General features: G+C 48.6%; 1 protein-coding gene across 1 annotated transcript in view; it reads right to left on the reverse strand.

Annotated features, from left to right (window-relative positions):
• Positions 1–2030: 2030 nt before the first annotated feature.
• Abcc3 (ATP binding cassette subfamily C member 3) overlaps positions 2031–15032 on the reverse strand; it is a 47579-nt gene continuing 34577 nt past the window's right edge. The window contains exons 26-31 of the mRNA XM_051200112.1: positions 13850–13951; positions 10306–10452; positions 10024–10182; positions 9313–9479; positions 4735–4929; positions 2031–2579 (exon numbers count right to left, since the gene is read on the reverse strand). Of these exons, the coding sequence (XP_051056069.1) occupies positions 2471–2579; positions 4735–4929; positions 9313–9479; positions 10024–10182; positions 10306–10452; positions 13850–13951 (879 nt within the window). The 3' untranslated portion in view covers positions 2031–2470. The remainder of the gene's footprint in view (positions 2580–4734; positions 4930–9312; positions 9480–10023; positions 10183–10305; positions 10453–13849; positions 13952–15032) is intronic.

Here is a 15032-nt window from a genome sequence, read left to right on the forward strand (position 1 = left end):
GTGGCGGTTGCTTATCACCCCTTCTCCCAAGTGCTTTAATGAAGAAACCTCCCTGGTGTTTCAACTAATCACAAACTACTTTATCCAGATGTACTAACTCCCCCTCCCCCCAATCTGCTTTGGAAAAACTTAGTTTACTGATACAGTTGTGATTCGATCTTGGAAGAAATAAATTCAGTATTAATTCATGTCTAAACGACTGGGGTTCAAACTCCTTTAGCCACCCCAACTGATTAGTGATTCTCAGAGACAGCAGAGACCTGGCTGGGAGGTGGGCTACAGGAGAGTGCTACAGAGCTCAGAAGCAGAGTGACCAAGGCTCTCGGTGTCCCAAATGGGGGGACAGGTCCCACATGACTCTGCCCGGTACCCTGCCCTTTGCTGGTCCTCTGTGGTGGGATGAAGATGCATGGTTGTTCTTAGGTGAGTCTAAAGTCTTAATCTATGCATTCAGAGAAATATTTTTATATGCTTTGTGTAATTTATAACACGGGATTTTCTTTTCAGCTTTGTTAACTGAATGCACTTCTCCTCCATGGCATATTTAAAGCATGTGTTCACACTGTGTAAACATTCACGGGGACTTTTCCTCGTGTGTTGTTGACTGTTCAAACATAACAGGTATTATAAAATTAAACGTTAACTGACCAAGTCCATTTCCTCTCATTTTGCCCTCCTAAACAGCTCTGTATTCTAATCACAGAGGGTTCAAATTGCTGTAAAGCCCCATGGGGCTAGCACTGTGGAGGGAAAAGAGAAGGACCAGCTCCCAGGCTAGCCTCCTCCACCCCACTGCCACTGCCACTCCAGCAGCACTCAGGCCCTGTCGGGAGCATCTGGAGACAGATTCTGTGTGGCGTCTTCCCTCCCAGTTCACGGCAGTTACTTCTTTTCCCTGGAGTCACTGAGCCAGCCAGATAGAGGTCATCCCCTATTAACCACATTTTTTGATTATTCGATTTACTTGACACAACTGAGCCTCCCCTTTGGGCTGTCAGCGCCTGTCATGGCCTCAGTGAGTTCAGAAGCAGACTCCCAAGGCAGGAGAGGAAACAGCCTCACACCTTCAGACCCTTAGCTGAGAAACATGCCGAATGAATCTCCTGTTGGTTTAGGCCAGCTAGCGCCTCACAAAGCAGACGTCATGCCAAATTGGCCTAATAAATCAGAGCATAGCAGAGACCTTAGCACCAAGGAGAGGCAGAGTAATTTGGGCATTCGTGCTTTCATACTTGCACTATCACAAGGATGGAAGCTGCCTTCCACATACTCATAAACATCCTGGCCAGAAACAGCCTGCCAAAAAATGTGATTAACCTTTAACAAATGGTCCTGCAGCATGGGCCAACCCAGGGCATTCAGAAAAAGCAGATCAAAGGAGCCATCTCCTCAATGACTGCCAAGCACTTAGGGAGGGGAAAGGAAAGCGGCCACCACCTGCAGCCAGTCACTTTTCCCCAAGAGTAAGGGTCCCAATGAGGGGGAGAAGGCAGGGAGGTGACAAAAGCCATCCATTTCAAATGCAGCCCTGCTACCAGGTGAACTCTGCAGAAAATGAGCCTTTGTTGGCTCATTCAAAATGGCTTCAGGGGCAGAGGAGGTGAGAACCTGGGACACTTCCGACCTTCCTGTTCACCCAGCTGACCCGCCGAGAAGAAATGACCAGTGGCCTTCCTGGTGAACAGGCTTCTAAAGGAGCCAGGAGCGGAGAGCTCACACATTTTAGCCCCTGGAGAACAGACTTGGAAGACAGCAATGACCCAGAAGGTTCTCAACCGCTAGCTCTTCCAAGAACCTAAAGCCTCAGGTCAGATTTCAGGACCTTTATTTTTTTTACCTTTCCTAACCTCTGCCCAGCAGAGTGGGAGGTACTGTAAATTCACTGTGAAGATTTCGCAGCCAATAATTTCGGATCTGAAGGTTTCCGATAACTGAGCCACACTGAAGTGTAGGAGGGCCTCTGCCTGTTTTGGTTCTTCACAAAAGTTCTAACTCCAGACTTTGTAAGCAGGCAGAAGGCAACACGTGTGTATGCTGTTGAACACACAGCTTTATTTCATCAGTATCCTGTCTGAAGTGGATTCAGACAGCACAATACAGGCACTCGGTTCCTGGGACAGCCTGACCTAGCAGTCCCTGGCCCAGAAGGAGGAAGATTTGTTTAAAAAAAAAAAAAAAAGTGGAAAATATGAAACTGTAGCGAGGGCTGAGGTCTCTTAAAAACTGCAGTATGGAAATAATGGTATAGTAGGACCAGGAGACACAGGCACTGGTCTGAACTTGTCTTTGAACTCGACTTCAACTCACTTCCTCATTCTGGTATTAAGTATGGTTAGTCTGTGAGGCAATTTGCCGAATAATAATAATAAAATAATAATAATCTCACAAATGCCCCCACTCTTTGCCATCAAGTCCATTCTGCAGATACTTGCTGTCAATTCAGACAAGGAAGAAACCCTTGGAATGCATCCTACACGAGTCCTGCATCTTTGGCCATCCCATAGAAGATGCCTCCAGCTGCGATGAGGTTGCTTGGAGAGTCAAATTCAGCTACTACCCCTTTGTCCAAGACCAGGACCCTAGCCAAGAAAGAAAAAGTAGTTAGGTCTTCATCAGCCCTAGAGGCCAGCCCTGCCTTTTGGGTACTGCTCAGGTTTCCCAGTGACATGCCAGTCCACTCACCTCAGTCAACCCACTCAGCCCAACTGATAGGCCACAAGCGCACACTAGCAAGGCTGGTTATTTTTTGCTATTTTGTTAGCTCTCCCAGTGCTCGGTGTGGGATCAAACACAAAGTCCTATTCATCTCTGCTAGTCTGGACTTGGAAAGCTTTCCCTAATGAGCCCTTCGTCTTGCTGGGGTCGCAGGGCTTCAGCAGGCTGTATGCAGGGAGCCACTGGCCTGCTAGGCCCAGTGTTCATCCATCTGCTTTGTGTCAGCTCACACGGCAGGAAACCAGGCTGCAGTGAGGCCAACCTGCAATCTGGGACTTGGGCTGCCACTGCGGCGGCGGCTGTGGCTGCTGCATGGATCAACTGCCCCACCCCAGGCAAGCCTGAGCCTGGAGTTAGAGCCTCCTATCATTCAACCACACACAGGAAGCACCTGGCACAAGACAGCTGCACCAGGGAGTGCAGAGGCCCCAAGCCTGGAGACAGACTCCTTTGTGAGAAGGGCAGGCTGCTTTCTGATCCCCACCTGCTGGGCTTCTCCATCTGTGTGCTGGGAAGGAGTGAACATTACCACCTGGCCACTGTCCAGACCTGGGCCAAGAAGCTGTCTTATCTGGACTCAGTCTCCAGTGGTTTCTCCTGGCCCCTAACATGAACGCCAACTGAATCTGCATGCTCTTCAAGAGCAGCTTTTGGGGCCAGTTCCTCTCCGACCCCGCCCTCCAGCCTCAGTGCTCCCTGACTTGGGGCTGTGCTGCCTCTATTTGTGAGCCATTTAGCCCCTCCCGTCTTCACCCCTCCCCCCACACACACCCTTTCCCCATCCTTTGGGTCCAGCTGGCACTATCCTTAGAAGAGAAGGCCCTGCCACCCTGTGTAGACTGACTTCTCTGTTCACACACAGGGATCCCTGCTTCCTTCCTGTGGGCTCTATTACAGGCTCTGTAACCTGGCTCTTTGGTTAATTTCTGCCTGCCCTTTTAGCAGGAGTGAACTCCCACCCCCATGATGCCCCCCCCCAGCCTCCCACCCTAGAGCTGCTAGGGGATGAATCTGGAAGGATCCTCTGAGCCCTGCCTCTCTCCTCAGAGGCAGAGCCCAGCACTAGCAGTCCACCTGCATGCTCCTCCCAGTGGGGTCTTGAATGGGAGTGGAGGACAGAAAGGGGGTAGTGATGGAACAGACACAGGTTAGCTAGCATCGGACATGCTCACGGTCCCCCACCCACCCAAGGTTCTGCTGGCTGCATGCAGACACTTCCAAGAGAAAGCCTCGGTTGACCCATCCCCCAACCCAAGGAAGCCAGGAGGAGAATCTGAGGGCAACACCAAGGCTAGGGAGAATCAGGATAAGTGGGTTTTAAGGGGACTGGGGAGCAAAATGACATTTCTAGATGTTACCTTCAGTTTAACCTCACCAACTCCTTAAATCAGTTCTGAGCAGCCCCAGAGAAGCTTTGCAAGTTGCCCATAGTCACAGCAACAGGAACCCAGGGCTCTGGCTCAGACACAATACCTTCCCCACAAGTGTCTTTCAGGCACTGTTAGGGTCTAGTCACCAAGGATGGGACCCAGGAATCTGTCATGTACTTCCCAAGCAGCTTTATCACAACCCCCGTGGCCTGTTGGGCTTCCCTGACACAGGTGGTAGTGAGATGCAGAGGAAGTATTGGGCATGCCAACACTCCACCAACAAGCTTGGAAGTGGCTTGAGGGGCCATCCTCCTCCCCTTACCCATTCACAGTCAGGAGCACAGAGGTGGTCCATGCAGTTTCCAATGTCTAAGGAGCCTGGTATACCTTTCCCCACATGTTGGTAATTCCAAAAAGACCCTGTGTCTTTGCAGATGTCATTGTACTCAGGAAACCCTGTCCTATTCTGCTTCTTAAGCATAACTTGGGACCACTGTTCTGTACTCCCATGCCATAGCCAATTCCAAGAGTCTCATGCCCAGCTATTTTCACTTGCCCTGCCTCTTCCTGACTCCCAGGTGACAGCCACAGATCACCTCCATCTCCATGGCTTTCCATTCCCTCACCCCTTTGGGTTTCCATGGCCCACCTGTTGTAATCCATGATTGTGTTGAGCCGGTGGGCAATGGTTAGAACAGTGCACTCTTCAAACTGGGTACGGATGGTGCCCTGGATCAGGTCATCGGTCTCCAAGTCAATGGCAGCAGTGGCCTCGTCTAAAACCAGGACTCGGCTCTTGCGGAGCAGGGCTCGGGCCAGGCACACCAGCTGCCTCTGGCCAACACTGAGAAGGAAGGCAGGTGTTTCCAGCTAGGTGCCCAAGTACCTTCCCAATCTCGTTTCCAATGTGTTTATCTCTACTTCTCAGCAGCCCAGGACTAGCTGTCTATCTGTCCTGGTCCTGCTACACCTCATCAGGAATAGGGACAAAGCTTTGTAGCACAATGAGGGCCTGGAGGACTAGACCCAGAGCCAAACATCCCTGTGAGAGCTCTGCTGTAGGATTTCTCAGGTCTCCTCTTCCTGTGCTTCCTTCTGGACCACATTCTGCAACTAGTGCCCACAGTGTGTCTTTACTGCACATTGCCAGGCGTTCATACTTTATAGTAAGAATATACTGGGATTGCTCTTCCTGGATATTTGCATATAAGCCACTCGTGCCATCCTGCTAAACTATGATAATACCATTCTGGCAGCCATCTCCTACCCACACAGGGAATAGAGAGCATGGCTCTATTTGGGAAACATGAAAGGGAGGGACCTGGGGACTCCCCATCTTTGTTCACTGGAAATCAGGAGGGCGGATCTTCAACCTCTGGCCTTGAAAGCCAGAGCCAGTAAACAAAGCAAGGCTGTATTCCCAACCACAGAGGCCACAGCACCGTCGTTCCCCCCTACACCCCCCCACACCCAAGGACAAATACCTCAACCCTTCCCAGAGGGGTGAGTCACAGCCAAACTAAAGACCGGCCTCCCTCCCTGGCCTCTTCCCGCAACTAATGAACGTTCTGGCAGCAGAATGAACTACCAGATAGAACTCAGGGCTGATTAATGGTGGGTCTGGCACAGGATACAGGTTATACTTAAAGTGACCACAAGCTCACTGAGGGAGGAGGAGGGACTGTTTCTGTCTCTGGTCCTGGTGTGAAGGGCTACAGATGCTCTGGGGAAAATGCTGGGGACAAGCAGACAGCTAGGAGCTCTGGAGACAGAGGCTGGAGAGCCCATACTGCCACACCCCGTATGGTTATGTAAGTAAAGTCAATTTAAGATACACATTTACCTTTACAGGGTTTGGGGGGGGGTGTTCTTGGTGGGGAAGGGTGTTGTACTGGTAATTGAACCCAGACCTCACATTCACTAATCAAGGACTCTTATCTCCATCCAGCCAAGGCTAGTCTTGAACTTTCAATTTTCTTGCCTCAGGTAGTTGGGATTACAGGTATGTGTCACTAGGCCTGCAACACCCGGATTCCATTTGAGGAAGCCTTGTGATGAAGTAGGGAATGCCATAGGAACAAAATCTCACATCTCCCTAAGTCCCTTGCCCTGGCTCTGGCTGGCCAGGAAGTTTTGGGCAAGTAATTCCGTTTCTATTTCCAGCCCACAGGGCAGCAGAAAAGATTAAATGAGAAGGTGGAGGCCAAAGTACTTTGAATACTGCAAAACATTAAGCACTGGGCAGATGTGACCTTTTGTTTGTTTGTTTCAAGTTTTAAAACATGAGTGTGTACATAATACAAGAATGAAAATAAAGGGTTGGGAATGTAGGTCACAGTGGAGTGTTTCTGAAGCATATACAGGGTCTTGGGTTCGACCCCAGCACCAAAAGGAAAAAGTAAGAAAAAAAGAGAGGGCAGAAAGGGGAGAGAACTCGTTGACAGTTCACACACAGGAGTACATGTGGGCTAAGTGCTTCTCAGCAGAGCTGACCCAAGACTGCTCCCTTCAAAGTGTAACTACTGACTGGCCACATCTGGCTCTTTCAAACTTGAGCTGTAGCTGTTCTGGACAGAGCTGTGTTTCAAGTAGAAAATACAGCCAGGTGTGGTATCTTACCTCAGGAAAGAGATCTCTGTGAGTTCTAGTCCAGCCTGGTCTACATAGCAAGTTCTAGGACAGGTGGAGCTACTACATAGAGATACCCTACCTCAAAAAATAAACACCCACTGGTAGCACATGCCTTTAATCCCAGCACTCAGGAGGCAGAGGCAGGTAGTTCTCTGTGAGTTCAAGGCCAGCCTGGTCTACAAAATGAATTTCAGGACAGCCAAGGCTGTTACACAGAGAAATTCTGTCTCAAAAAAACAAAACAAAACAAAAGCCCCAAAAGAATAAAAAAGAAAAGAAAAATCAAACAAAAAGAAAGTGGAAATACATACAGGATTTAAACTTCTGTTAAAAAAAATGCAAAATAGTCATAATAACTTCCCTTATTTTTTAAGACAAGGAATCATTATATAGCCTAGATTGGTCTTAAACTTAAGCTAACCCTCCAGTTTCAAGCCTCCCAAGGTCTGGGATGAAAGGCATATATCACCTAATAGCTTTTATATTGATGACACATTGAATATTAGGTATGTTGGGCTGGATAAAATATGATTTTAGAATTTATTCCAGGGCATTTTCAGTCAGATGGTTTAGTGGCTAGACACTTGCCATCAAACCTGATGGCCCGAACTTGATCCCTGTAACCCACTTCTCAGAAAGAGAAAACTGACTCCTGTAAATTGTCCTGTACATGAGTGCCACTAAACAAAAACATATTTAAAAAATAGTTGTTATACTACTGGGTAGTGTAGTGTACACTTATACTTCTAGTACTCAGGAAGCTGAAACAGGAGGATTACCCTGAGTTCCAGAGTAATCTAAACTACATTGTGAGCCTGCCTCAAAAAATTATTTTTTAAATATTTCATTTATTTATTATATTTACAGTGTCTCCCTGCATACCAGAAGAGGGCACCAGATCTCATTACAAATGGTTGTGAGCCACCAAGTGGTTGCTGAGAATTGAACTCAGGACTCCTAGAAGAGCAGTCAGTACTCTTCTGAGTCATCTCTGCAGCCCAGTAAATTAAATTTTTAAAGATACCTTTTTATTTATGTGTATGCTTGTGTGTCTGTGTAGTTATAAGCTGTGTGTGTGTGTGTGTGTGTGTGTGTGTGTGTGTGTGTTCATGCACGAGTGCATGCCTGTGGGGGCCAGGAGAGGGCATTGGGTCCCTTGGACCTGGATTCACAGGTAGTCATGAACCATCTATTGTGAGTGCTGAGAACCAGATGCTGGTCCTTTGGAAAAGCAGCCAGTGCTCTTAATCACTGAGCTATTCTTGTTTATTTGCCTCTCTTGTTATCATCAATAGTATTATTATGTGTGCCGATGTTTTTGTGTGTCTATGTAGTGTGTGTGTGTGTGTGTGTGTGTTGTGCGTGCGCGCATGTACACGCGCACAAATGTGGAGGTCAGAGAACAATTCTGTAGAGCTGATCCTCTACTTCTACCTTTACATGGGTTCCAAGGATTGAGGTCAGGTCATCAGGTTTGTGTGACAAGCACCCTTCCATACTAAGACATCTCAATGGGCATGCCTCTCTTGAGAAGGGGTAACACTATGCTGCCCATTAATGCATCTACTAGAAAAAATATATATAATTATATATATACAGTTTGCATTATAATGTTCATTTTATTTATTAAGATATATATATATGTATTTTGCCTGCACATGTGTCTGTGTACCACATGTGTGCAGTGCCTACCAAGGCCAGAAGAAGAGGTTAAATTCTCTGGAACTGGAGTTACAGTCAATGGTGAGCTGCCATGTGGGTTCTGGGAATTGAACCTGGGTCCTCTGGAAGAGCATCCAGTGCTCTTAACCACTGAGCCATCTCTCCAGCCCCTCATATTATAGTATTATCAGGGACTGCAATGCAAGCAGATATAGATTATTATTATTCCTATTTATTCAGTGAATGTAAAAGAGACACAGAATGGTCAAACAGCTTGCCCTAATCACACAGCTAGGACTAGGGCGATGGCTTAGCAGTAAAGAGCTTGCCTAGCATTGGTGAATCTAGCACAAGAAATAAACTCCAACAAAATACAAAAGAAAGTCTAGGTATCTTGAGGCTTTTGACTCAATAAGAACAGACTGCTGATATCTGGAACACACAGCCCAGAGGCCTGGGATGAACAGGGAACACAGAGAGTTCCGACTGTATATTCCTGAGCTGACTGCCTCTGTGCTGGCAGACATCTTAACTTTCCAGAACACCATGGGCTACCTCTCACTTGTGGCAAGGGTACATGACCCTAGAATCCAGAAGACTCTAACAAGGGTGGTTCTGCTTCATTTGAATGTCACTGGGGTCGAATTATTTGAGAACCAAAGCTAGTTCAAATCCCAGGCATGTCTCTTCTTTGGCTAATCCCTCCCTGCTCTGAGTTTGTTTCCTAAACTGCAAAGTGAGGCTTTTGTGAAGAGTCCGAGGAAGTGCTTCGTGCCTTCTGAAAATACACTCCACAGGAAATAACATCCCTGTGCAGCTCTGGCTAGGGGCATGCCTGAGTGGTTTAGGGGTTCATCTGGATTCTGTGCCACACCCACAGGGCCCCCAGTTGGGGGCCAGCATTCCTGCCTGGTGTGTCCACTTCCACTCCTACCTGAGATTTTCCCCGCCCTCCGAGCACAGGAAGTCCAGGCCTGCTGGCTGACTGCTCACAAAGGTGTGCAGGTGGGACAGCTCCAGGGCCCTCCAGATGTCCTCCTCTGAATATCGGCCAAAGGGGTCCAGGTTCATGCGCAGGGTCCCCGAGAACAGGACGGGGTCCTGGTGACATAATATCAGACAGAAATAGCTTACACCCTGTAAGGAGTCTCAAGAGGGTGAGGGAGGAAAGTGATCTAGCAGCAGCTCTCTGCTCTGTCCCCAGTCCTCCAGAAGGGGGACATTAGCAGGGAGATAAAAAAGTCTGTGGGGGAGTGAAAAAGCTCAGCTTGGCCAGTTGCTAAGCCCCCTGCTGAGGCAGGAAGCAATTCCACAAATCTACCTCTGAAGTGTCTACTCAGCATAAACACCCTAAGGAGCCAGAAAAGGCTGTGCCATTAGGAGCTGTACAACCAGGAAAGAAAGAGGACACCTCAACATTGCTTTGCTGGTCCTTCCCATTTGCTAGTCCCGGAGCCCAGGGGCAGCCCTGACTGGCCGACGTGTCTGCCCTTCCGGATCTGTGCCTAGGTTTCTCTTGTGTGGATTCTGCTCCCCTCTGTGGAGTTGTCACTCCAACCAGGCCCCAAGGCTCAGTTCTTAAGTTCTTCAAGTTTCAGGGTTTGGGAGTGGGGTCGGGGAAGCAGCAGGGTCAGCAGGGTCCTACCTGAGGGATGATGGTGAGCTGAGAACGCAGGTCATGGAGGCCAATGTGCGCCACATTGAGCCCATCAATGTAGATCTCACCCTCCGCAGCCTCCAGGATTCGGAATAGGCAGAGTGTCATGGAAGACTTGCCTGCCCCAGTGCGGCCCACAATGCCAACCTGTGGGCATGGGAAGAGATGTCAGGGGGTAGCTCTAGGTTTCTATCAGCACCCTAATAGACAGCCAGTTAGAGCACCCATGTTCCCCCACAAGGCCGTGGCAAGATCCCCGGACACAAGTACCTTCTCTCCACCCTGCACATGCAGAGTCAGGTTCTTCAGCACTAACTCAAGGCCTGGGCGGTACCTCACTGAATAGTTCCGGAACTCCACTGCTCCACGAGTGGGCCAGCCTTCCGGAGCACGGGAGCCCTCCACCACCCAGGGGGCCTGGCAGGAGACAGTTGGGTTCTCAGCAGGGAGATACCTGTTCAGCCCCACCTCTTTCCAGACACCTCAATCCTCACCCACCATGGTCCCTGATGAGGAGGCCTGGTACCCTGTGGTTCAGTGAATCCTTAAATCCTTTGACTCTTTTCTTTGATGTAACCCCGGGTTTCACACATGCCGGGGCAAGCATGCTGCCCCCAGCCTTTTCTCTTTGATTTCATCCCCCCAAATGCTACTCCAAAACTTCACTGTCATGCCCCTGTTACATATCTGAGTGTCTCCAATGACACAAAGCTCTCATTCTGGTTGGCTTGCGTTCCAGCACACACAGGACAGGGGCATATGATTTATACATAAGCAAGTCTATAGTAAAACAAGTGATGAATGGTTGGGACCAGAAGAGTTTGGGTGCTGTTTGTTCTATGCACTATTTAAGAAGGCTTCCTGGAGGCGGTGACCGTAGTAACTTGAAGCAGGTGAGGGCGGTAAGAAGGCAAGGGCTATCTAGAGCAGAGGCACAACAGACAAGGGAATGATATTTGTTCTTTGTGTTCTATGTACAGGGGCAGGCGCTCTGAATTACCTCCCAAGTGCTGGGATTAGAGGTACAAGCCACCACATGAGGTTTATTTGGGGTTATCGACAGAACCCAGGGCTCTGTGAATGTTAGTTATGCACATTACCAAAAGAACTATCGCAGTAGACCAGGCTGATCTTGAACTCACAGAGATCCTCCTGCCTTTTGCCTTCTTAGTGCTGGGATTAAAAGGCATGTACCACCATGCTCAGTTTCCGGTGGACTTTTAAAGGGCCTCACTGGCCACTGGAAGGAGGACTGGACTGGCTGGAGGGAAGATGGTGGGAGCTTTGAGAAAGAACCATCTACATCATTTGAGAGTCCCAGTGTAAACAAACAAAAAACGCAGGGCCTACTGTCAAAAAAAAAAAAAAAAAAAAAAAAAAAAATATATATATATATTAAGAATCAAGTGACTGGCTGGGTAGTGGTAGCAAAGTCCCTTATCCCAGCACTTAGGAGACAGAGGCAGTTGTATCTCAATGAGTTTCAGGCTACCCTGGTCTACAAAGTGAGTTCAAGGATAGCCAGGCTGTTACACAGAGAAACCCTGTCTTTAAAAACAAAAACAACTATAAAAAGAATGCCAAGTAACAATAACAGAACTGTGTGACATTTCAGGCTGCACGCCCATGAAGCCAACCTTGCTTCTGGGTAGGGGAACCAGACCGACAGCAATGCGATCAGCAGACAAAGCTGAGCATAGTGGTACAGACCTGGAATGACAACCCTCAGGGGGCAGAAGTAGGACTATGGGTTTGAGGCCAGCTTGCGATAAATAGCAAGACCGTATCTCAGTGGCAGACTGCTTGCCTAGCATATATGGAGTCCTGGGTTCCAGACCCAGCACTGGGAAAAGAAGAAAAGGAGAAAGAGGAGGAGGAAGAGGGAGGGAGAAAGGGGAGAAGGGAGAGAGATGAGAAAAGGAAGGGGGAGGGGAAACAGGGAGGAAAGGGACCAACAACAGCATCTTAAGAAGATAACTCTCTCTAGGAGATGCTAAAGGCAGAAATGGACATCAGGGCTTAGAGCACCATCATTTGGGATAAAGCGACTGTGTGCATCCACAGGACATGTTGGATGTAGAGAGACTTGGAGACACAGATATCTCAGGAATCAGGTGTATGCTGGGGGAAGCATGGAGGCCATGTTGGCTTGGGATGGGGAACAAGTAAGTGGGTGGGGGTTCAGTGAAGGTCCACCAGCAGACCTAGGGCTTTTGTCACAGAAGTCCCAAGCGGAAGAGAGGAAGGATGTTGGCTCTTACACTGGAGCCAGGTAGGCCATGAGTGAGCTATTTTTGTGGGAAGCAGGCTGCAGCTGGCAAGGGCCAGGGTAAGGAGGAGATGGAACCTGTATAGATCACAGCTTAAAACTGATTTCTCGACAAAGGAGAACTGAACCCCGAGGCAGTATGAGGCAGGGCAAAGTGGGGGTGGCAGTTGTTTGTGTCTAGAATGGACCCTGATCATGGTCCCTTCTAGAAGCAGCTAGACAGGAGGCCTAGCCTAGGAAGCCACAGTGTCTAGCAGGCATCTGGTCTTGTAGAAGCAGAGGGGCTGGACTTTGAAAAGATGAAGGGAAACATCAGCTCAAAGAGAAAGGAAGGAGGCAGAGGATGCCCACAGTGGCACTCAAGAGCTGAAGGCGAAGGGAATTCACATCTTTAACCTAGTTCTCATGGAAGGAAGGGTCAGGCGGGGTGGAGGGCTGAGCACAGAGAACAGAGGACAGAGAATGGTCCAAAGGGGTATTTTTGAAAGTGGGAGCACATAGTTCTTAGGTAAGTGAAGCAGGGAGGGTGGTTATGAACATGAAGGAACATTAGCGACACACATCCAGCTGCACATCAGCTGCTCTGTGCAAGTACCATGTGGACAAGTAGGCTCATTTGGGGTGGGGTTTTGTAGGCAAGGGCAGGGACAGGTTGAGAGCATCGAGCATCGCCACATGGAGCACAGATAGAGTCTAAGCAACAAAGGGAAGGTGAAAAAGACAGGAACTGATGGCTGCGGGAACAAAGGCAGGTCATGGCACCGGCGTCCCATAGAGGGCAAAGGGCTGTGACTGTGGAACACAGTCGGAGGTCAAAAATTGGGGGGCTTGATACTAAGAGCTCAGGGATGGTGTAGCCTCTGGGCATGAAGAGGTCTGAAATGTGCCACCCAGGAGACAACACATTCTTTTTCTCTAAAAATGGTCACATTGCCTGGTGGTGTTGGCACATGCCTTTAATCCCAGCACGTGTGTGTGTGTGTGTGTGTGTGTGTGTGTGTGTGTGTGTGTGTGTGTGTAGGGGGAGGACAAGGTCAGATGGCTCTCTGAGTTCAAGACCGCCTGGTCTACAGAGTGAGTTCCAGGACAGCCAGGGCTACACAGAGAAACCTTGACTTGAAAAACAAAAAAAGGAAGGAAGGATGGAAGGAAGGAAAGAAGGAAAGAGGGAGGGAGGGAAGGAGGGAGGGAGGGGAAGGAGGGGAGGAAGAAAGGAAGGAAGGAAGGAAAGAGGGAGGGAGGGAAGAAAGGAAGGAAGGAAGGAAGGAAAAGCACACTGTCTCACTTCTGTTCCTTTGGCTGGAATACTCATCTTTTTCCTACTTCACCTCATCTGTCAAAACTTGCCCATTCATTCTCTGAATCTCACTTACTCCAGGATCACCCCAGCTGAACTACCTCCTCTCTCTGCTCTCTGTGTGGATGGATGGATGGATGGAAGCCACTTAAACAGCTCGCCTTGAAACACAGTGATGACAGGCCACCAAGCATGCTTTCTCAGGTCATCCAGGCATCCTCTGCTGCAGGGCTTGTCCTGGAACTCACCTCAGTCTCAGTCTTGGAGTATTCCTTGACTCTCTCCACGGCTATGATATTAGATTCCAAGTCTGACATCATTCGTATCATCCAGTTCAAACCCAAGGTTATCTGAGCAAAGGAATTGTGTTATGAGAGGGGCCCGGCAGTGGCTTTATTTCTTGATCAGTGGAACCCATTCCTACAGGCGTGGGCTCACTAGGCCTCTAATCATAGCTGTGCCTCAGGCGGAGACAATGCAGAGTTAGTGGGGGACAGCCTCACTCAGTGCTTCTCAATCTTTAATATGTATTAGACTTCTCAGAGCACCCTGTCAAAAACACAGCGTGTGAAGTCAGTAGGTCGAAGACTGTCCACTCCTAACATACTAATATGCTAATATGGCAGTGTGGCCAGTCCAGGGACTGTACTGTGTTACCAAGAAGCCTTGACAGCAATGCAGAATCCGAGCTCTGGCTGAGCACTGAAGCTTGTGAATGAGAATGAACATTTTAACAAGGTTTCCAGATGAGACACACGCACATTAAGGTTCGAGCAGACCGGCCTTCGGCATTGCTCTTTGTTTACCAATACATTCAGATCTGAGCCACCTGAGGCCTCGACAATGTGATCTGCTTTACAAAAATCCCATCTGCAGGTTGTCTCTAACCATACGGGCTTGGTGTCAGGGTGACCCCCAATCCTAGGCTGCAGTCACCTGATCTGTTTACTCCTCCACATCCACAGGGGATTGGTTCTGGGACTTTGGAATATAACTAAATCCACAGATGTTCAAGTCCTTCACATAAGATAAAAAAAAAATTGCCTATTATTCACATGAAACCCACCCACCCCTCCTTTATGCTGTAAATGGTCTCTGCATTACTTAAGGTACCTAGCACAATGCTTATATGTCACTTCATTTACATTCGTTCAGAGACTCAGTGAAGTTGGCTTGTTTGTCTTCTGCTTTTTTTTTTTTTGCTAGAAGTTTCTATAATTTTTTCCAGGTTGTTTTGGGGGGAGGTTTTTATTTGAGGAAGGGTCTCACTATGTAGGTCAGGCTGGTACTGATTCACAGCAATCCTCCTGCCTCAGCTTCCCCCTAAGTGCTAGGATTCCAGGCATGCACTGTCATTTTGAGCCCTTTCGAACGTTTCCTATCTGTAGTTGGTTGGTTCTTCAGTGATAAAGTCAAGCACACACAGGGCTA

Source organism: Phodopus roborovskii, unplaced genomic scaffold, assembly GCF_943737965.1.
Source record: "Phodopus roborovskii unplaced genomic scaffold, PHOROB, whole genome shotgun sequence".
Lineage (NCBI taxonomy): Eukaryota > Metazoa > Chordata > Mammalia > Rodentia > Cricetidae > Phodopus > Phodopus roborovskii.